General features: G+C 41.1%; 1 protein-coding gene across 1 annotated transcript; it reads right to left on the bottom strand.

Annotated features, from left to right (window-relative positions):
* Positions 1–314: 314 nt before the first annotated feature.
* On the bottom strand, positions 315–17,316 carry LOC122933172 (mitochondrial peptide methionine sulfoxide reductase-like). The gene is made up of 6 exons (XM_044288006.1): positions 17,210–17,316; positions 16,985–17,053; positions 16,789–16,908; positions 6,950–7,054; positions 1,835–1,941; positions 315–537 (listed from the first exon to the last, which is right to left on the bottom strand). Exons 1-6 carry the CDS (start codon positions 17,280–17,282, stop codon positions 385–387), a joined length of 627 nt encoding a protein of 208 aa, XP_044143941.1. The 5' UTR covers positions 17,283–17,316; the 3' UTR covers positions 315–384.
* Between the last annotated feature and the right edge of the window lie 4,795 nt (positions 17,317–22,111).

A 22,111-nucleotide genomic window follows, 5' to 3' on the forward strand; every position in this document is an offset into this window, starting at 1 on the left:
ATGGACAGCAATTTTAGATCCACGCATCACTGATTAGGGCCTCATTTGTGGTCTGCAAAATACGGATGACGTCCATGTTGCATTCATTTTCTATGCAAACCCATTGACTTCAATGGGTCCATAGACTGCGTGGCTTCCGAAAATATAGAACATGTCCTATTCTTGCCCGCAAAATTCAGTCCATGGACCCATTGAAGTCAATGGGTCTGCTGCAACACATTCATCCGAATTTTGCGGAACGAAAAATACATATGGTTATGTGCATGAGGCCTAAAGTGAATTAGCATTAAAATAATTCAATGTAGAAACCAATCTGCAAATGTGTACATGAGCTTTATTAACATCTTAAGTTGCAGGGAAGACAGATGAATAGCATCCAGACGTTTACTGCACACAGGACACGCCAGTTCCTTTCAGACCACAATAGCCATCTGGGTTTTTGTACAGATATTGCTGGTGGTAATCCTCGGCATAATAAAATTGTGGAACGGGACGGATCTCAGTGGTGATGGCTCCCAGGTTATGTTTGCGAAGCCCCTGTGGTTAGAAGACAGTGATAACTCCACGTATATTGTTTGCATCATGTTTTCTGTGTACATTGATCCTTGTAACTATATTGGAAGATATTTATCAAACTGGTGTAAAGTAGAACTGGCTAAGTTTCCCATAGCAACCAATCAGATTCCTCCTTTCATTTTCCAAGGCAGCACTAAGAAATGAAAGGTGGAATCTGATTGGTTGCTATGGGCAACTAAGACAGTTTTCCCTTCCACCAGTTTTGATAAATCTCCCGCATTGTCTTTACCAGTGTACATTAATAAAGTTATCATCTTTTAACATCATGTACTTGCTCAATGAAATGCTTTACTAGGTATGTAGTTGAAAATACCATTGTAACTTCTTGGTTGGATCAGGAACAAACTGTCCCAAATAATCGCAGATTAAGCTGGATTTATACTGTATATGCAGTTTTTATGTTGTTTTTTACCCAAACACAGGAGTGGATACAAAAGAAAGAAGCCTTTCTGTTATATGTTTCCTTCCTCATGGATCCACATGTGACATTGCACCCCCCCCCCCCCAAATAAATAAAATGTACCCAAAAAATGCGTATTTGAATCCAACCTCAAGGTGGACATAAACAATAGTCTAAAGTTAATCGAAGCAGATGAGGTAATCCAAAATTATTGTCTGTCAGGTGAAATTATTATCTTCTGAAGAGAAGTCAGCCATGTTTGAAATTTTCATCCAAAAGTAAGACCAAAGTTCTTTAATTCCCAAAAAGATCTTTTGTCCATCGCTGTTTCATTGAACATGTATGGCCAGATTGAACAACTGTAAGAGTCAATACGGCCTAAAATGTGTATGGCCGTGTCTGCGAAATAATCATTCACCAGAAGATTGTCTGTGCAACTGTTGTTCAACCATCTTCTGTTTATCATGGAAATACTGCAGCGTTTTATGAAAACATAGCAATTTCTACACAATTAAGAAAATTGTGGCAGAAAAATGAGATCAAACACCCCCAAAAATGTCTTATGTAAATATACCCTTTCCTAAGCATTGGAGGCAAATGGAACTGGTTCCTACTTTTTCCGCATGAACCAAAATAGGGTAAGAATCAGTCATGTATGTAAGTATTTTTTACAGGGCAAAAGTCGGCACCTCTGAGCCCTGACAAGTTTGCAGGTAAATAGCTATCATGCTGCTAGAATGTGAACTAGTTTGACTTCTTTCTAAGGATAGCCCTAGTCAGGAGCGCCCTCTGCTGGAGTCGAGCATCTAATTTATTGAATGTTAATTGTGCACTGAAAGTTGAATGTAGAAAGTTTACCTTTTGGTAGCTGTCTTTTGACTGAAGAGCGGCTTCTCTCTGTTGATCTCCATAGGTGAATATCACTGAGCGGTACTGAGTACCTATATCCTGGCCTTGCTTCATTCCTGCAATGACAAATGGAGTGATCATTTCATGGAAAAGGATTATATGGTACGGTTGTCCTTACTACTTATCACAGACCGGCAATAAATAGCTAGAGCTAGCCTGTCCTAAAAACCACCACGAAAATCTCATCATGGTATCCATGTCTATAACATTTTATGGTGGAACGTTTTGTGTGCGTTATATGAATGCTACGGTTTTAATTCTAATTTTATTATGTATGTATCATACATTTTTTTTACATAAAAAGTTGTGAATGTGTTGCGTTACTTATCTTGCAGTAATCTTGAGTTGCATCCTCTAATACAGGGGTCAGCAACCTCCAACTGTGGTGAAACTACAATTCCCAGCATGCACACTTGCATGGCTGTTCTCAGGACTCCCATAGAAGTGAATGGAACATGCTGGGAGTTATAGTTTCACCACAGCTGGAGTGTCGGAGGTTGCTTACCCCTGCTCTAATGTATTCTAGAGCTACATTCACAATTCAGCTGGAAACAGTCAACAAGCTTGTCATTTAAGAACACCCTGAAGCTTAGGGTGGTGTCTTCACACGCAGCAGATTTTGTTGCAGAGATTTCTGTGACTGAAAATCATTTCCATTCATCTGAATGGAGCTGTTTTGGCTGTAGGTATGTGGATTTCTGCAAGCCCCATTAAGGGGGTTTTCAGTGATTTTTAGGACTCATGCTCACAGCCGTTGTTTTAGTCCACAACCGAGCGGCTCGGATGCGGACCCATTCACTTTAATAGGGCTGCAAAAGATATGGACAGCACTCTGTGTGCTGTCCGCATCCGTTGCTCCGTTCCGTAGCTCCGCTAAAAAAATATAACATGTCCTATGCCTTGTTTGCGAACAAGAATAGGCATTTATATCGAAGGCTGTCCGTGCCATTCCGCAAATTCCAGAACGCGCATGGACGTCATCCGTGTTTTGCGGATCCGCGATTTGCGGACCTTTCACTTCAATTGAAGTGAAAGGGCTGAACTGCAATACCAAGCACAGCCACTATACAATGTACGTCGCTGTGCTTGGTAACCTGCGAGAAGGCTGCAGCGCTTACAGGAATGCCGGAGCCTTCCTAAACAGCTGACCTGCGGCGGACCCAGGTGTCAGACCTCCACCGATCAGATACTGATGACCTCCTATAAAATTTTGGAGGACTTTTTTTTTCCATCTATAAAAATGGATCTGAGATGGAAACAGCTCAAACGGATGCCAAATGTGCATAACTGATGCACAGGATTTACAGGATCTTGTTATGCGTTTTTTTTCTGCTCTTTAGAAAAGATCATAAGAACTTGAAAAATAACGGTGACGTCCTAAAACTTTGAACATGTAAAAAATAGAACGTGTCCTATTCTTGTCTGTTTTGCAGACAAGAGTAGGCTGTTCAAACAGAGGGCAGAACGTAGCGATCCGCAAAATATTGAATGCACACGGCCGGTATCCGTGTTTTGCGGATCAGCAATTTGCTGTGTGCATGAGGCCTAAATGTGCGTTTGTTACTTGTGCATGATATAAATCTGGAAATGGAAAATTAAGGTTAAAAGTAACAGCTATTTATGTTCTGAGTAGCACAATATGTGCATACTTGAGAAAGGGGGCGGGTTCCCCCAAAACGTAGCTTCATGCGCACTGCTTTGTGCTAATCCCCTCCGGACATTGTGTCTCTAAATTTTACCATCTGGAACTTTAAAAGTACTTTTATGGACATTACGCACTGGTATGGACTGTTTATGGCTGCAGTGTATTTAAGTAATGCAATGTATTTACAAAGCTGTGTAATTTCATATGTAAATTAATGTTATATGCAAATTGTAAAATTATGTTTTAAAGGGTTATGTCATAAATGTAAAACTCTTTCTCTACTCACTTCTATGGAGGACTTTCTTCCCTTACTATAGGTGGGCAGCAGCTCATCGAGTACCTGCATCTCCAAGGATGCATTGCATTTAGCTCTTATTAACCCCTTCTCTGGAGGGATAATAGTCCCTCTCATCTACCCCTAGAGGTACATATGGTATGTAATGTCCCCACAGTTTCTTTCATCACTGTCTATAGAGAGATATTTCTATGAATTTAGACGTACGGATGAATGAATGAAAGGTGTCTGGACCACTTCACCTGCTTCATTATTAGATCACTATGACAGCACTGAGAGGAAGAGAGCAGGGAAGATACTGCGCGTGTTAGGCCCCTTGCACACAACCCTTTTTTTTTTCCGTTTCATTTTTTGTGCTCCATATACGGACCGTATACGGAACCATTCATTTCAATGGATCCGCAAAAAAAACAGGTACTCCGTATGCCTTCCATTTCCGTATTTCCATTCAGTTCAAAGGTAGAACATGTCCTATTATTGTCTGCCTAACGGACAAGGATAGTACTGCTCTATTAGGGGCCAGATGTTCTGTTCCGCAAAATACAGAACGCACATGAATGTTATCCGTATTTTTTGCAGATCCGTTTTTTGCGTATCGCTAAATACTGAAAAAGACATACGGTCATGTGCAAGAGGCCTTAGTCCACCAAAAAATGCAGGAGAAAGTGGACAAGGAGAATAAACAGTAGGGGGAGCTACCAGAGAAGAAATTGTACATAAAAACAATATTTTATTTATTTATACATTGTAAAGTAATGCTTTTAATGGGTATCCACGTTAACCCCTGGAGTCCTGGAGGTTTTTTCAGTTTTGTTTTTGTCTTTCTGGAGCCATAACTTTTTTATTTTTTATTTCACATAGCTGTATTGGAGCTTGTGTTTTGAAGGACACGTTGTACTTTCTAATGCCACCATTTAATATGGTATACAATGTAGTGGGAAGCATGAAAAAAATCCAAATCGGGTGGAATTGGGGGGGGAGAAACTTTGAAAAAAATCAATAAATTTCCTTTCAACACCAGATTCTGACCCCATAACTTTTTTTTTTAGTTATGTCTACGGAGCTGTATGAGGGCTCTTTTTTTATGGAGCAATCAGTAATTTTTAGTGATATTATTTTGGAGTGTGTGTAACCTTTTTTTAATCATATTTAATTACATTTTTTGGGATAAGTGAAGAGATTCTTTTTTGCCGGTACGCCATTTGCTGTATGGGATAAATATTTTTATATTTTGCTAGTTCAGGCTTTTTGGGACACGGCGATGCCCATGATTATTATGTTTTTTATTTTTAAAATTCTTGGGAAAGGGGGTGATTAAAATTTTTATATTTTTGAAAAACATTTTTTGTTTATTTTTATGACCGCTGTCGTATTCACACAAAACCTGTCCTAATCACACATAAGGACAAGTTACTTTACAACACTGAGGTAAAGAGCTGCCTCATCCTCCTCTCTACTTGTCAGGGATTATGATCCTGAATACAGATGATAAGAACTTTAGCTAAATCTCTGGGGAATTTAGTTCATGAGGAGACATGAAGTACAGAGAGAACGGACAGGACAGACTGTGGTAATGGAGACTGCATACAAGAGCTGCTGCTACATTAGCCACACCTCACCCTCTTCTCATGTCTCCTCATCATCTCCATTCCCAGATATTCAACTGTATTCAGGATCATGATTCCTGACAAGCAGAGCAGAGAGAAGGATGAGGCAGCACTATGGCTCATTGTGGTGAAGTAACTTGTCCTCCTGTGTGATTAGGACAGATTTTGTGTGTACTGATAGGACGGCGGCCATTTTATTTCTCCTAATGATTGCTCCCTAGACAAAACAAGCCATTCTAAGTGATGAAAGGTATTTGTGAATATATTTATTATAAAAAAAATATTTAAGTATTTTCATTTTTTTAATTCCTGGAAAACCCCTTTAAGCTCCATTTGCAGTTATCCTATGAAGGCCTGCCAGCCGGCGCCATGTTTAAAACCTGTCCTTCCGCCATACATGTACAGCGGTGGGACTCATGGGGTTAAGGTAACCATACATTTTTATGGAAGAATATTTGATATGACAACTGCACAACTTTAAAGAAAATGTGTAACCAAAACTTGTATCTGCCAGTTAAAACCTTTTTCTCTAATCTGTTTTTATTTTCTGATTGTAGATTTTTTAATTCTATTTACTGAACATGATAATGACGGTGCTACATGATTAGGGTGGTCATCTTGCCTGAACTTCTTAACAGCATTTATAAAGCATTAAGAAAATAGTTTTACGGCAGCCCTTAGGCCATAGACACAATGGTCAGGAGGGGACCCTATTGACTGTGGGAGAGTTTTCTCCGCATGCTCTGTGACCTTTGCAGAGGTCATTGTACAAGGGAAGAATAGATTTGAAAATCACCTATTGTGAATGGTGGATCCTGTCTTATCTGTCATTCTAATTATGCCTATAATATATCGCCTCTGCGTATAGATAAGCAGGTAACTGCAGTAAAATTATTTGTACAGACCAACAAGTGGCGCCTATTATTATGCTTAGTAGCCAGTGCAAAAACTGCATAATTTTATGTTTTTTATTTAAATATAGATATTGACATGGAAAATGAAAAATAATATAAAACATTCTTTAAAATTTTACACATAAAAACATAGAGGGTCATTTATTATTGTTTTTACATCACTTATTGGTGTATTTTTGTCACAGATTTTGTTACAACTGGGATTTGAAGCAGAATCTGCGACTTTTCCCCACTCACATCACTTTTCCTAGTTGGCAGAAAAGGGTGGCGTGGGTGGGGAAGAGGACAAGCTGGCTGGCCCATCACATTCATCATTTTCTATGCCAGTGTATGGCATGGAAAATGGTCTTAAACTACGCCAACAAGGGAGCTGGCGTGGTTTAATGCATGTAGCAGCAAGCGCCAAAGTTATGTAGAGGCCTGCGCCTCTGCATAACTTTGGCACATCCACTGGCAGCGCAGGGGGATTAAGACAGGCTTCTTAATCTCCAGTCTTAATAAATCACCCCTATAATTTAAATAATAGGTCAGTTTCTGATGACACATTTCCTTTAAGGCTCTGAAATATACAAAGCATATGAAATACACATATTCATAACATACCCTCTGTTGGATTGTGATGTTCCCAGAACAGTTTCAGCAAAGATTTATAACTGATCACTTTGGGGTCAAACACAATGCGGACGACTTCAATGTGTGCAGTAAGACCTACAAAAAATACAATATAAAGTTCAGAATGCAGCTAGCAGTGAAATTCTCTTTTTGAATAGTATTTTAATTTTTTCTTGTGATACCAGAGGGTATGAATGTCATGCAGAGTGAATTAAAAAGCAAAAAGTGCAGGGTCTGGGGGGTGGAATATGACACAGGGATTCCTCCTGAGGCCTTACACCTGACATAAAACACACAGTATACATTTTTCCCAGGGTAATAATTTATGTATTAAGGTCTCATGCACACGACCGTTGTTTTGGTCCGCATCCAAGCCGTAGTTTTTGCAGCTTGGATGCGAACCCATTCACTTCAACGGGGCTGCAAAAGATGCGGACAGCACTCCGTCGCTCCGTTCTGTGGTCCGCCCAAAAAATAAATAACCTGTCCTATTCTTGTCCGTTTTGCGGACAAGAATAGGCAGTTATATCAATATATCAATGGCTGTCCGTGCCATTTCGCAAATTGCGGAATGCACACGGACGCCATCCGTGTTTTGCCGATCCACAATTTGCGGACCGCAAGACACACAACGGTCGTGTGCATGAGGTCTTAAAGAGGACCTGTCAGCTGTTCTGATGTCTGTTATGTAAAATAATTAAATTCTTCATTAAAAAAAAACAATGATTCTGGAGCATCTTTTCTCAGAACTCTGGGTTGTGCTGTTTCTGTGTTATTCCTCCTTGAAATGTATGAATCGCCAACTGGTGTTACCAATCTACATGCTCAGACTTTCTTATCAGTGCTGCCACCTCCAGACCTTGTAGGGTCACACTGCTTTTTTATCGGAATGGTAACACCCAGATGTTATTTTATACATCTAATACATTTCTAGGAGGAATGAGATGAACACTACAATGCAGAATTTTTTGAAATTATGCTCCAGAATTATTTCATAGAGAAAGTATGCACTAAAGTAAATATAACCCCTTCAAGACACAGCCATTTTCTTCTTCCTGACATAGCCTAATTTTGCACTTATCTTTATGGAGTCATAACTTTTAAATGGATTTATGTATACAAGACATTCTGATATTTGGCCATTATGTTTTATCCTTACTTTACAGAAAATTTTGTAAAATTTGCAATTTTCTAAATTTGAATTTCCCTGCCTTTAAGACAGATGGTGATAGTTCGTAATATTCATATTTCTACTTTATGTTGACATCATTTTGTAAATGTTATTTTAGTTTTTTAGGAAGTTAGAAGGCTTAGAGTATTTTTAAGCAAATTTTCTAATTATCAAGAACATTTGTAAAGCTGCCTTTTTTTAAAGGGGTTCTCTGGGAATTAAGAAAATTAAAATACTTTAATATTACTTTATTATAATCTCATCAGGGGAAATAAAATGGCCGCTGTCCTATTCAAAACACAAAACCTGTCCGAATCACACATCAGGACAAGTTACTTCAGACCACTGAGCCAAATAGCTGCCTCATCCCCATCTCTGCTCTGCTTATCAGGAATTATGATCCTTAATATAGTTTAATATAATCTTCAACTGAATCTCTGTAGGAATGGAGATCACGAGGAAACATGAAGTACAGAGATGAGGGTCGGGATGTGGCTGATGAGCTGCAGTCTCCATTACCACAGCCCCACATTACCACAGTCTGTCCTGTCCGTCCTCATGAACTCCATTCCTACAGAGATTTGGCTAAAGTTCTTATCAGCTGTTATTATTCAGTATCATAATCCCTGACAAGTAGAGCAAAGAGGCGGATGAGGCAGCTCTTTAGCTCTCAGTGTTCTGAAGGAACTTGTCTTGATGTGTGATTAGGACAGGTTTTGGGTGTACTAATAGGACAGTGGCCATTTTCTTTCCGCTGATGATTGCTCTCTAGACAAAACACCACTATAATTAATGAAAGGTACCATATTTGGGAATATAGTTATCATAATGTAATATTTAACTATTTTCATTTTTTTTATTTCCTCTTTAAGGACGAATTCAGTTCTGAAATGACTTTGAGGAGTTTTCATAAAACCCACCCATAAATAAGCCCATTTTAAAAACAACTCCACTCAAAGTATTCAAAACGGATTTCAGAAACTTTGTTAAATCTTTAGGTGTTCCACAGAAATTGAAGGAAAATGGAGGTACAGCTTTACCTGTAATGGTTTTTGAGCCCCATATCACATTTGAAGAGACCCTGAGGCACCTATACAGTGAAAATCCCTATAAATAGACCCCATTTAGAAACCACATTCCTCAAGGAATTTAAGACGGTATATACTGATCACGTTGTCTCCACAAGTGTTTCATAGAATTTAGAAACACTTGGCTATGAAAATAAAATAAATAAAGCAATAAAATGTTGCTTTAGCCCCAGATTTTTTATTTTGACAAGGCTTAACAGGAGAAAAAAGATCCCACAATTTGTTACCCATTTTTTTAAAATAAGGAAACACCCCATATGTGGTCATAAACTGCTGTATGGGCACAACGCAGGGCTCAGAATGTAATGAGCTCCATTTGGCTTTCAGATGGCAGATTTTAGTGGAATAGTTCTAGGGTGCCATGTTACATTTTCAGAGCCCATAAAGTACCATTACAGTGTAAAACTCCAAAAAGTTGCCCCATTTTGGAAACTAAACCCCTCAAAAGATTTACCTAGGTGTATAGTGATTGCATTGACCCCAAAACGTGTTTTATAGATTATTATTTTTTTTGTTTTTAGTTTTTGCTTCAAATGTTTCATTTTCACAGGTGGTAACAGGAGAAGAAGCACCCCAAAATATTAGTCCGCAACTAGGAGCTGAATCCAGGGATCATGACAGCCAGCCAAGAGTGGGTCACTAACACTCAGAGGGATAGTCAGAGACAGGCTTACACTTGGAACAAGTAAACACATACACAGCATATACACACACAGAATATATGCTTAAATACATTATATAACATACAGTATACACACACACATACACCACATATATATAGCATGTACAAACACATATATAAACAAACACCACCATTCATTAGTTTTTACTGTGGAGATTCCAATGCACAGAATGGGTGTTAGGTGATACACCTTTTTTTTTAACATATGTCATCCAGGTTAATATGCCCTCTAAATGTTGCTAACTTATGCACAAGTAGCGCATATGACTCCTTTATCACACCCTAAAGTGAATATAGACCCCCAGACCAAACCCCAAAATGTGTTTAGACACAAAGCCCAGAGTAAAGACAGACCTCAGACCCCAAAGTAAGTACTATCACTACAATAAATATAGACGCCAGACCAGACCGGAGTCCAGGGTTGACAGACTATTTATTGTATTACTTTTTTTTTTTCTGGATAACAATTCTGAGATACTGATACAGATACTTGTAATTTTATATACAATACACATTACCTTATATATATTCACATTACCTTATTTAGGATGCACCTCTGCCGTCAGTAGACAGCCATTTTCAAATCTTTCAAGATATTCTAATGGATTCATGTCAGGACTCTGGCTGGGCCACTCAAGGACATTGACAAAGTTGACCTTAAGCCTGTTTTTTCTTGGCTCTATAATTTCTGCCCAGCCTGAGGTCCAGAGCTCTGGATCACTCTGGGTCAGGTTTTCTTTTGGAATATCTCTGTAGGGTTCCCTCAACTTTGACCCGCCTCCCTGTCTCAGCTGCTGAAAAACACCCCCCACAGCATGATGCTGCTACCACCATGCTTCACTGCAGGGATGGTATTGGGCAGTGCCTGGCTTCCTTCACACATGACACTTGAGAACAAAAAGTTCAATTTTGGTTTCATGGGAGCAGAGAATCTTGCTCTCTCACAGTCTGAGAATACTTAAGGTGCTTTTTTTGTTGTTGCAAACTTTCATGTGTCTTTTACTGAGGAGAGGCTTCTTTCTGGCCACTCTGCCATAAAGCCCAGATTTGTGGATTGCTGCAGTGATAGTTGATCTTCTTCCATCTGCACACAGGATCTTTAACCAATGACCTCCTGCCCTGATTACTAGCTTTTGTGGGGTGGCCAGCTATAGGAAGAGCCCTGGTTGTTCAGAACTTCTTCCTTATAAAGCCTGCATTACGCCTACCAATTTATCAGCTGATAATCGCTAACGAGCGTTCGTTAGCAATCATCTTGCAGTGTAATAGTGCTGCCGATTGCCCGATGAGTGATCAAACGCTCATTTTTCGGGCAATCCATATCTTTTTACATATCTTATTGTGCTGTCTAATTACGATCTGTCGCCGGCAAACCACTATAAAGCATAGGAACGAGTGATGGCATAGCGATCGCTCCTCCCAATGATGCAGAGGAGATTGCTTCAGGGGATTGCCGGGAGGGAACGCTTTCCTTCTGACAATCGTCTGCCACATCAAGCTGTGTAATACAGCCTTAAGAATTATGAAGGCCACAGGTGCTTGACGTCAGTAAGTGCCGCCCGCACCGCACGTATCAGAGCTGAGTGACTGAGGACTCAGCACTCGGGCGCAGGTCGCAGGGCAGGCGAGATCTCAGAGGGAGGGAGCCAGGGGGGCGCACAGCACGAGAGTAATAACAGGCTGAGAAACGACAAGAGGGCGCCCCTGCCGGCGCCCCCCTTCTGACAGCGCCCCGGGCGGCCGCCCAGCCCGCCTGCCCTAGGAACGGCCCTGGGAGATGAGACAACCGCAATACAGGGCCCAAAAAAATATATGGTCAAATACAGTCCCCTCTGTATGCCTAGTTAATTGCATTGCACTGTCCCTTTCTGTGCTCTCCTGAATGAACTACTAAGCTGATTTAGTTTGTTGAGGAGGAGTGATAGAGGCACTTTAGGACAAGCCTTCAGAACTGTATACAGGGAAAAAAATCTGAGCACACCTTTAGTATGGAGTTGGGTCAACACCAGTCACTTGATGATACTTGATCATCAAGCAGAGAAGAACTTTAATCCATAGTGATGCATCTACTGAATATAATCACTATGGATAAAAATTCTTAACTGCTTGATCATCAAGTACATGTGCTGCCTTTTATTTCTTTTTTTGTGGAATGAGCCATCAGACTAGTTGTCTGATGGATTTATCACAGAATGTCATCTGGTAGCTGCTATGTGCTGAGAAACAGAAGCTGCAGAAGACAAACTGCTATAAAAAATAAATAAACCACTACCGTATTTCAAATACGGTATATATTTTTACATTTAAATTACAGGATATCTAAATCAATAAAAAATGCTCCATAGCTTTTAAAGGGCATTTCCAGGCTTTTAATATTCATCTATCCTCAGAATAGGTAATCAATTTCAGATTGGCAGGGGTCCGACACCTGGCACCCCTGCCGATCAGCTGTATGAAGAGAAGGCACTCGCCGTGTGTTTGTGCCGTCTCCTGTCTCTCTTCTTGCTTGCCATATACATAGCAGCAGTGAGCAGTAAGAGAGACAGGAGACGGCATACGCGCATGGCGCACGCTTTCTCTTCATACAGCTGATCAGCGGGGATGCCAGGGGATAGGTCATCAATATTGAAAGCCTGGAAAAGCCCTTTACACTGGTCATACACATTACACAAATGTCAGATGATTTTGAGGTACCTGACCCCTTTCTCTCAGATGCGGACCAAAACAACGGTCGTGTGCATGAGGCCTTAGTCTTTGATTCCTGTTTAATTCATGACACAATAAAGATTTATTATTTTATTTTAACATAACTATCAGGCAGTTTTTCAATTATATATCCAGGGACGTATACACACGTACAATAGTTGAGTATTTACAAGTTATACTCTAGGATGCCCTCTAGTGGCATATGTAGGGCTAGTTGCACAGCACATTTTTGCCATATACTAGTTGAGTTCTAACGTTTTCATTTATTGCTTACTGCAAAAAAGTATGCTTTTACAGCACAGAAAAGTGCAACCTGCTATGTTTTTCCATTTTATTTTAGCAACCTGTTGCAGCAATATACCATTTTTATTTTTTATTTTTTGCAACGAGGAGCAAAATAAAATAACAAAAATAGCTGTCGCGTGTTTGCCTCCATGCAAGGTATGCCACTGGTATAATTAAAGCATAGCTGTCAAACACTGGAATTGATATACTGTATCAGTCTGCTCTGTTCTTTCTGCTCTATTCCCTGCTGTATGTACAATGTGACGAGCTCCCTGCATCGCTTTACGAGGAGGCAGTTGTCATAATCAGGAGCTGCATGAAAGCCATGCCCGCTGCTTTCCTCCCGCTGATGACTGATACATAATTAGTAATAATCAACATGGGGTGTGCAGGGCTATCCCTGCAGTTCATGAATATGAGGACTCCTACCTCGCAGCGTGAAGCCAACACTGCAGTGAACACCTTTAGGATACCGGAGGTTTTTTTCGTTTGATTTGTTACCAATTAATTTGTCACAAATCGCTATAAACCAGGCAATTGTGTCTAATCATATTCTTCCCACTTGGTGGCCCAATCTTAGTGCGAAGGCTTGGAAGTTAACCCTTTCCCGACCGCCAACAGTACATTTACTTAAGTAGCCAGGCATTTTAAATTGTCGCCCACTGGCACATGCAGCGGCCACCATGGCCACTGGGTGTCTGCTGTTTTAAAGAGAAGACACCCAGCACTAATGTTCGTGACCGTCACAGACTTTTAACCCTTCAGATGCCGTGGTCAACCGGCTGTTCTTTGGCTCCCCCCCAGCGGGGATCTGGGGAGCCAGAGCATGTATGCAGTAGCCCCTGTTCTACCTTTCTCAAAGCAATAACATTGTGGGATCCACAACAGGGATGACCATAATCCCATATGGATCCCTCCATAAGGTCTGGGATCCCTCCCTACTATGAACCTAGTGGTATTTTGATTTTAAAATTATTATATTTAAGACAAGCTGGCAGAACATGGTTAATGGATCAAACATGGCCACTGTATTATTGCAGCAACACTGTCCCTAGCGCATGAGGGCTTGCCACGTCTCTCCCTATGCTCAGCTCACAGGACAATGGTGGAGACCGCGTAGGATGAGGGTTTTATAGGGCTGTGACATCACAGGGGATGGCTATCTGCAAATTGGCTGGCATTTTAGGAAAACCTGATTCATTACTCTGAACCGCGAGGAAATTCGGGTTTGTTTTAAATCAAAGTTTTCTCAACACTAATCTTCACGTTCATTAACTAGCAACCTAAATGTCTTGCATTTTTATGTCTGGATATAGTTAAAGGGGATCTCCGGGAATTTAGAAAATGAAAATACTTAACGAGGACCTTTCATCTGGCAAAACATTGTGAACTAAGTGTCATGATCTGTACAGCGGTGCCCAGGGATCTCACTGCACTTACTATTATCCATGGGCGCCGCTCCGTTCTCCCGCTGTGCCCTGTGGTATGTTTGGTCACTTGGTTATAGTAGGCGGAGACTTAGGGGACTTGGTTATAGTAGGAGGAGAGTGCCCTTGTTCTCCTGGGCGTCTCCTTCTCCCAGCCTGTAGCGCTGGCCAATCGCAGCGCAGAGCTCACAGCCTGGGAGCTACAGCCTGGGAGTTTTTTTTTTATCCCAGGCTGTGAGCTCTGAGCTGCGATTGGCCAGCTCTACAGCCTAGGAGGAGGAGACGCCCAGGAAAACAAGGGCAGTCTCCTCCTACTATAACCAAGTGACCGAACATACCGAAGGGCATAGCGGGAGAACTGAGCGTCACCCAGGGATAATAGTAAGTGCAGTGAGATCCCTGGGCACCGCTGTATATATCATGACACTTAGTTCACAAGGTTTTTCCAGATGACTTCATTGTAAATATATTCCCAAATACCTTTTATTAGTTATAATTGCTAATTTTGTTTAGGGAGCAATCATTAAGAGAAACAAAATGCCCGCCGTCCTATTAATACACACAAAACCTGTCCTAATCATACAGGAGGACATATTACTTCAGAGCAGTAAGCCAAAGAGCTGCCTCATCTTCTATGATCCTGATTACATTTGAATATGATCTTAAGCTAAATCTCTAGAAATGGAGTTCATGAGGAGACATGAAGTACAGAGAGGAGGTGGGAATTTGACAGATGAGCAGCTGCACTTGTATGCAGTCTCCATTACCACAGTCTGTCCTGTCCATCCTCTCTGTACTTCATGTCTCTTCATAAACTCCATTCCCACAGAGATTCAGTTAAACTTCTTATAATCTGCATTCATGATCATGACCCCTGACAAGTAAGAGAGGAGGACCAGGCAGCTCTTTACTTCAGCGCTCAGAAGTAATATGTCTTCCTGTATGGATAGGACAGGTTTTGTGTGTATTAATAGGACGGCGGCCATTTTGTTTCTCCTAATGATTGCTACCTAAACAAAATGAGCCATTATAAATAATGAAAGGTATTTAGGAATAGGCAACGGGTGGCCTCCCCCCAGGGCCCTCTATATATATCACATCCCAGGTGTAAGAATGCCGAGTGGTATAGTGCAGCCCAAATGTCTCTTTATGTGTGTCACAGTTCTCCGCTTTGGCTTTGGCTCCGAAGCAATAAATAGGGGGAATAATTGAGGAATAAAAGAATAACTGGAGTCCAGACCTTGAAATGAAGTTCAATGGCAGCTTTACTTTGCATAAACATTTCTCCAAAATGGTTTACAGGCTGTGTCTTGGTTGCAGCAGACTTTAGCATGAAACTGGCAGGCAAACTCCACTCTGCTATATCTGTTTCTCTCTGACTCTGCTGTACTGACAGGTTGGCTGTATAACTCAGCTTCTTCTGTATGCTGCACTTCACTTTGTAGTCTGACTCTAGGTTATGTCAGGGAACTTTCCTCCTGGCTCCTGAGGCTTCAAGCTTTGGCCTCCATGGCCAGCAGAGCTTAAGGTGCTCTGGCTGGCGTGGGCATGTCCAGCAGAGACATGCCCCTGCACACTCTTCCCCTAGAGGGGGTAAACTAGACTGGAACTAACTGGTCCCCACCCTTCCTGCAGGAAGTAGGGCTAGTCCACTCCCCTACAGAGGGGGGTTAGAATAGAATAATAAGTTCCGTTCTAAATACATCTCTGCTGTGTTTGCTGCCACCTGCTGGTGAACCAGGCACATTACATGAACAGTTACATAACATTAGAAATGCACAATGTAGAGGACCTAGAATAAATGCATAAGATGACATGAGGTTAGACCATTAGACATAGTAGCAGGATGTAGGAGTGGCAACACCACTTGGGGTGTTGCAAATATATTTTCAATGAAGTAATATTTAAAGAGGATCTTTCACTAGTTTAAAAACTAACTATATCAGTGGGCAGAGCGGCGCTCAGGGGTCCCCCTGCACTTACTAGTATGTCTGGGCGCCGCTCCGTTCGCCCGGTATAGGCTCCGGTGTCTGCAGCTCCCTCTGTTGTACTGGGCGGGACTCCCAGGCTATGAGCTGTGCGCTACGATTGGCCAGCGCTGCAGCAAGGGACAACCCTAATACAAAAACTCCGCCCAGTACAACAGAGGGAGCTTCAGACACCGGAGCCTATACCGGGCGAACGGAGCGGCGCCCAGACATACTAGTAAGTGCAGGGGGACCCCTGGGTGCCGCTCTGCCCACTGATATAGTTTGTTTTTAGTTTTTAAACGAGTGAAAGGTCCTCTTTAAGTACTTTAATTTTCTACATTTCTGGAGGACCCCTTTAACTTACAATTCTTGCTCTTTTAGAGCAAACCATCATCATAGCTTTATCTCATTTACCGGCCCCCTAAAAAAGGCTGAAGTTCATGTTAAAGTTGTGTCCATTTTGTTAAAGTAGCTGACAAGTAAAATGATAAAAGTATTTACCAGTACACACTTCTTCATATGTGGGATTCTTCGTGAACCCTCCTGCATACCCCACTTGTGTAGAGAAGACCCCCTTTTGTTTCCAGAACAGTTGCTCCACACCCCAGAAACAGCCCATACCTGTAAAGCATCAGTAGGAGACAATATCAGTACCGGACACTGGCTTTTTTAAAGTATTAAAAAAATTAGTACTTACCAAACATCGCCAACTCAAGTCCTACTGGGAATGGCTCCAGTGTTGAGTTTCCATTTACATCGTGCTTGGCTGTGAAGTAGATGATAAAATGGAGTCAGGAGAAATGCTGGGAAGTGGTGTAAAACCTAGTCATCCTCTGTTATGTATTATGCTGGACTGCTTTCTGCTAAAAGTGTGTTCTCAGCAATTCTATAGTGTTCATGAATTGACTCCCCCCATTCTTACCTGCTACCTTCAGAGCTTCATCCCGGCCTGCTAAGGCTTCTTCAGCCTTGGGTAGAACTGTCTTGCTAGGCATTGCTGTACCATCGACTGTACGAGGTACAGACAGCCAAGGGTATTTATAGGGTATAATCACCAGAAGGGGCAGAGGTCAACAGAACATTTTTAATAAGTAACCAATGAGACCTGCTTGATGACATCTACAACACTGCTTAAAGCAAGTCATTCATTCAAAGCCTATGGAATAGCCAGGAATAGCCAAGTACAGTGCTCTGAGACAGATTCTCAATGGAGCAGTGGTGTACATGCTTGTCCATGCCTTCATTCAAGGCTACATTCGCACACAAAAACAAAACAAAACATGGCCATAAAAAATGGACACAGTTTTTCATGGCCACTTTTGGATTCATTTTCTGGCCATCTGGCTGTTTTTGTATCTGGTTTTAACAGCAATTAAAATGGATAATCTTCATTGTTTTTTAAATTCCAAGCCCTTCAGTATACATAATGCCCCCCATAGGGTCCCTCAGCATATATAATGCCCCCCAGAGTGGCCCCCAGCAGTAATAATGTCCCCCATAGAGGCTCCCAACAGTAATAATGTCACCCAGAGTGGCCCCCAGCATTAATAATGTGCACGTTTTTTTTTTTATGCTGAAAAAACCCCCACAGACCACATGATGATGTCATCACTCTGGGAGCGCAGTGGATGAGGTGAGTTTTTTTTAATTTTATCCCCTAAATGGCCATTTTCCTACTTAGTGTACCTGTCTTTAATGGATGCACTCCTGTCTAACGGCCATTAAAAGCTGTCCTATTGATTTCAATGGGGTCCATCTCAGCCATGTGAATAGCCCTGGCTAAATGGCTATAAGTTATCTTTTACCCAGTGGATAACTTCTTTTTATCAAAATACCCCTAAAGGCCTCATGTACATGCTGTATAAAGAGAGTACGTATTGCATTTGTAACATGGTTCCTGAATACAGTCTTTTACATTAGACTTATTGCAGTGTGAAGTAAACAAGGGATTTGGGGCATCATTTTATAACATTCTCTTTAGCCTCTTTCGGCACGTTTATGGTGTAGTCGTTACTTATTTAGTGTTCTCTTCATTAATGATATCAAAGTTAATTGTTAGAAAGTGGTTGTACACATGATATCTACATTCCAGAAATAAAGTCCCTTCCCGTCCGGTTATATTCATCCTCTATTAGAGGTGACCATAAATAGAGTTTATCAGATCATCATGTCGTGGTGTTTAGATACAAATGATAGTGTGAGTGGTAGTGTGCTGCTAAAATAAAGCTCTATTAGTTCACTATTAGTGTTGTAGTGCTTGATATATTGACAGTATTCAGGTTTCGATAATGCAGTCATAGTGTACCATATAAGACCGTGGCTAGTGCTGTGATGCCCGCCTAGTCAGTTCCTTTTATGATATGTCAGTAGCGCTATGGAATTTTCCATGCATATAGCTATAATATGACCCCTGAATAGTATGTACATTCTGGGATCATCGCTGCTTTTCCTATTGTGTTTAATATTAGATGTACCCAGCATCATTTTCTGGTAGTAAGTGCTGCAGTGTTGCACATTTGACATGGGATACACAATGCTCCCTTCTGTATACCGCATATCGAACAGTGTGGATTGCAGCCACTATGGAGACCTATGACCCAGGGATTGTAGCTGTCAGTAGATGTGATTTAGGATACATCGTCTGTACTGAATCAACAGTGCCTAGCATTAGTATGGGCAACGCTGACCTATAAGTCGTAACCTGAACCACATAAAAAACACCACAAAAAAATTCAGCAAAAACTTGATAAATAGGGCAGATTGCTGTGCATTTTTTGTGCAGTTTTAGTGCAGATTTCATGCAGATTTTCTGCACACAAATCTGCACCATGTGCCACCCTTAAAGGGGTTGTCCCACAAAAAGTATGATCTGAATACTTTTGTAATTGCATGTAATTTAAAATTTTGTATAGCCACTGAGTCATGCAATAAAATGTGTCTATATAGCGCCACCTGCTGTTTTTTGTTTCTTATTTCTTTGTCTGGTTCACTGAGATGGCCGCACATGCTCAGTTTCATCCTTCAACTGCCTCCTGAGTTGTGATAGGGCGATAGCAGCAACAGAATGGACAAGCCCTCTTAGCTGCAGAAAAGACACTCCCCTTGATCTGTTAGCTTGATACAAATCTGGCAGAGCAATAAATGGGGAGATCTCTGGATCCATGTGAGGTACAGGGCTGCTAAAGGGCCCATGTAAACAACGAAAAGGATGTATTATTCACACAAGTGTTGTGACCCTTCAAACAGCTGAACGGCACAGGTGCCAAGAGTCTTATAGGCCATCAATATTCTGATCCTGGAAAATCTATTTAAATCATGAATGAATGGTGTCCTCACCATGGGAATAAACAATGTCACAATTTAGTGGAAAAAAGTCAGTTTGCAGCAACATATGCCTAGTGTAATGTGTCAGAGCTTCTGTGCCAACCCTAGCCCTACGCTAACTCAGTCAACTACATAGTGGCATGGAGTGTTCCTGGTGCCCAAGTGCTTACCCCATACTACAGGCATGATCCATCAAGTCAAAACTATTCTAACAGGGAATCAGATTCAATACTGCCACTGTCTATCAGAAAAGAGAGTTTGCTGAGCACTGAATCACAATAATGGCGGAAAAAACTTTGCAGGCAGATTACTGCATGACAGCAATGCAGGTGGTAGTGGAAAAAAACACACACACAAAAATAGAAAATTGCGTGGTAATGAAGTGGCTAATTAAGACCAGATTTTGTTATTATTATGTCCTGATATGTAAAACCAGTGGTGTACTTCCAATCGAGGCAGAATACACAGCTGCTATGGAGCCCGTGGGGAAAGGGGGTCAAACATGGACAAAAAGCCACACCACCTAATTACAATTAATACAATGGCTCTTCTCTGTCTTGAGTCCCAGCCTGGGGTCAGGTACTGGAGCATCACTGGCTGTGGCTCCATTCATCCTCGAGTCACTGTTTCTCTGCTGGGTGGTAGGCTGGCCAATGAGCATTAGTAGTGCTAGCAGAGCCTGCTGCGGATTGGCTGGCCTAGAGGCCAGCAGAGAAACATTATTGAGCCATAAGGAACTTCTTTCCTGCCAGGAAGCACTGTATGTGACTGGGGAACTGCAGCATTATGAGTGTGAAGATATGCCACAGGGACAGTGAGCACCCAGCAAAGTAAATCAGCAGAAGACAAGGTCAGAAAAAAGTTCATGGGTTGGGGGCTGGGGGCTCAGGGGGTGGCTATGGGACTGGAAGGGTGGCACACTACGCTATATAAAAAAGTAGGTGCAGCAGTAGCAGGCACAGTTCATGGGGGGAAGAAGTATGGCTGTGGTGCACTATATAATAAGCAGAAGCAGTAGCAGGCACAATTTATGAGGATGGCATGAAAGTGGAGCACTATATAATAAGCAGTTGCAGGCAAAGTTCACAAGGGGAGGATGGCAGTGGTGCCCTATATAATAAGCAGCAGCAGTAGCAGGCACACTTCTTGAGGGTGGTATGGCAGTGGTGCACTATATAATCAGCAGCAGGCACAGTTTATGAGAGGGGTATGGCAGCGGAGCACTATATAACAAGCAGCAGTAGCAGGCACAGTTAATGGGAGTGTATGGCAGTAGCACAGTATAAAATAAGCAGCAGGTACAGTTCATTGGATGGCAGTTGTGCACTATATAGTGAGCAGCAGCAGTAATAGACACAGTTCATAAGGGAGTATGGTAATGGCACACTATATAATAAGCAGCAAGCACAGTTAATAAGGGGTTTATGGTAGTGGCACACTATATAATAAGCAGCAGGCACAGTTCATGAGGGAGTATGCAGAGGCACAATATATAATAAGCAGCAGCAGGCACAGTTCATGGGGAATTATAAATTATTTTGCAGAGGGATTGCATAGTAAAATACTAAAGTAAAGAGGAGGATCGAGCACCCACAAGCGAGGAGGATTGGGCGCCATTATAACATTATAACTATCTGAACTAGGAGGGTTCCAACAAGCGGTAATGTAACAAAGTAGAAAAATGTAATTACTGGAGGCAATATAGTTTATTAAAGGACTCAATATACTCCATTCAAGAGACAAATAAGATATAATAATATCTGTATTACAGTGTGATATATACCACTGTGTGAATGTTGTAATTAATTGTTATTGGAGTACTCCAAAAATTTAATTATATGCTTGAGCTCTGCATTTTTTATGTACATTGATGCTGGAAGGGATTAATGAAAATATTATATATGAAATAATAGGATTTTAACTTTTTATAAACGTGATAGTGGTTTATATAATAATAAAAAGTATATGTATGGAAAAATACTGTGAGCCAGCCGTTTATTATATATTTTCTATTTCTATTATTTTCACCAGCTGGTAAGTGGCAGGCCGGGCTCCAGTAGTTTGCTGGTTGAGCTTTTCTATAGTTTATCAATAAAATACTAAACTGTAAGTGATTAACACAAAAGATGGAAGTATACTGCTACAGATGGATCTAGATAGATTGGAGGCTTTACCAACACCTCAATGCATAACCATATATTTAAAAAAGGGGCTCGCCTAACTAGACTGACAACTTATAAAGATATGCCAAAACCACATAGAATGAAAAATACTCCATATAATAAAAATATATAATTTATTTACAACTAATAATTGAGGTGAGAAAAAGCAAAGCCCCATAGACTGCTACAGAGGCAGAGCTAATACAGGGTGAATGGACTATGCCAAAATATTAACACAAGTATATCTGATCAAATATATCATTATATGTCCCAAATAATGAAAATCAACATGAATAGGTAAATCCACTTGAGTGCAAAATAGGAGTTACAGTACATCA

This window comes from Bufo gargarizans, chromosome 3 (genome assembly GCF_014858855.1).
Source record: "Bufo gargarizans isolate SCDJY-AF-19 chromosome 3, ASM1485885v1, whole genome shotgun sequence".
Lineage (NCBI taxonomy): Eukaryota > Metazoa > Chordata > Amphibia > Anura > Bufonidae > Bufo > Bufo gargarizans.

Excerpts from the sequence above, each read along its gene's own strand:
- LOC122933172 (XM_044288006.1), bottom strand. The coding sequence starts at position 17,282 with ATGCCTAGCAAGACAGTTCTACCCAAGGCTGAAGAAGCCTTAGCAGGC. Across the intron at positions 16,909-16,984 it reads ACTTGAGTTGGCGATGTTTG|GTATGGGCTGTTTCTGGGGT; the intron begins GTAAGTACTAAT and ends GATGCTTTACAG. Across the intron at positions 1,942-6,949 it reads ACATCACAATCCAACAGAGG|GAATGAAGCAAGGCCAGGAT; the intron begins GTATGTTATGAA and ends TTGTCATTGCAG.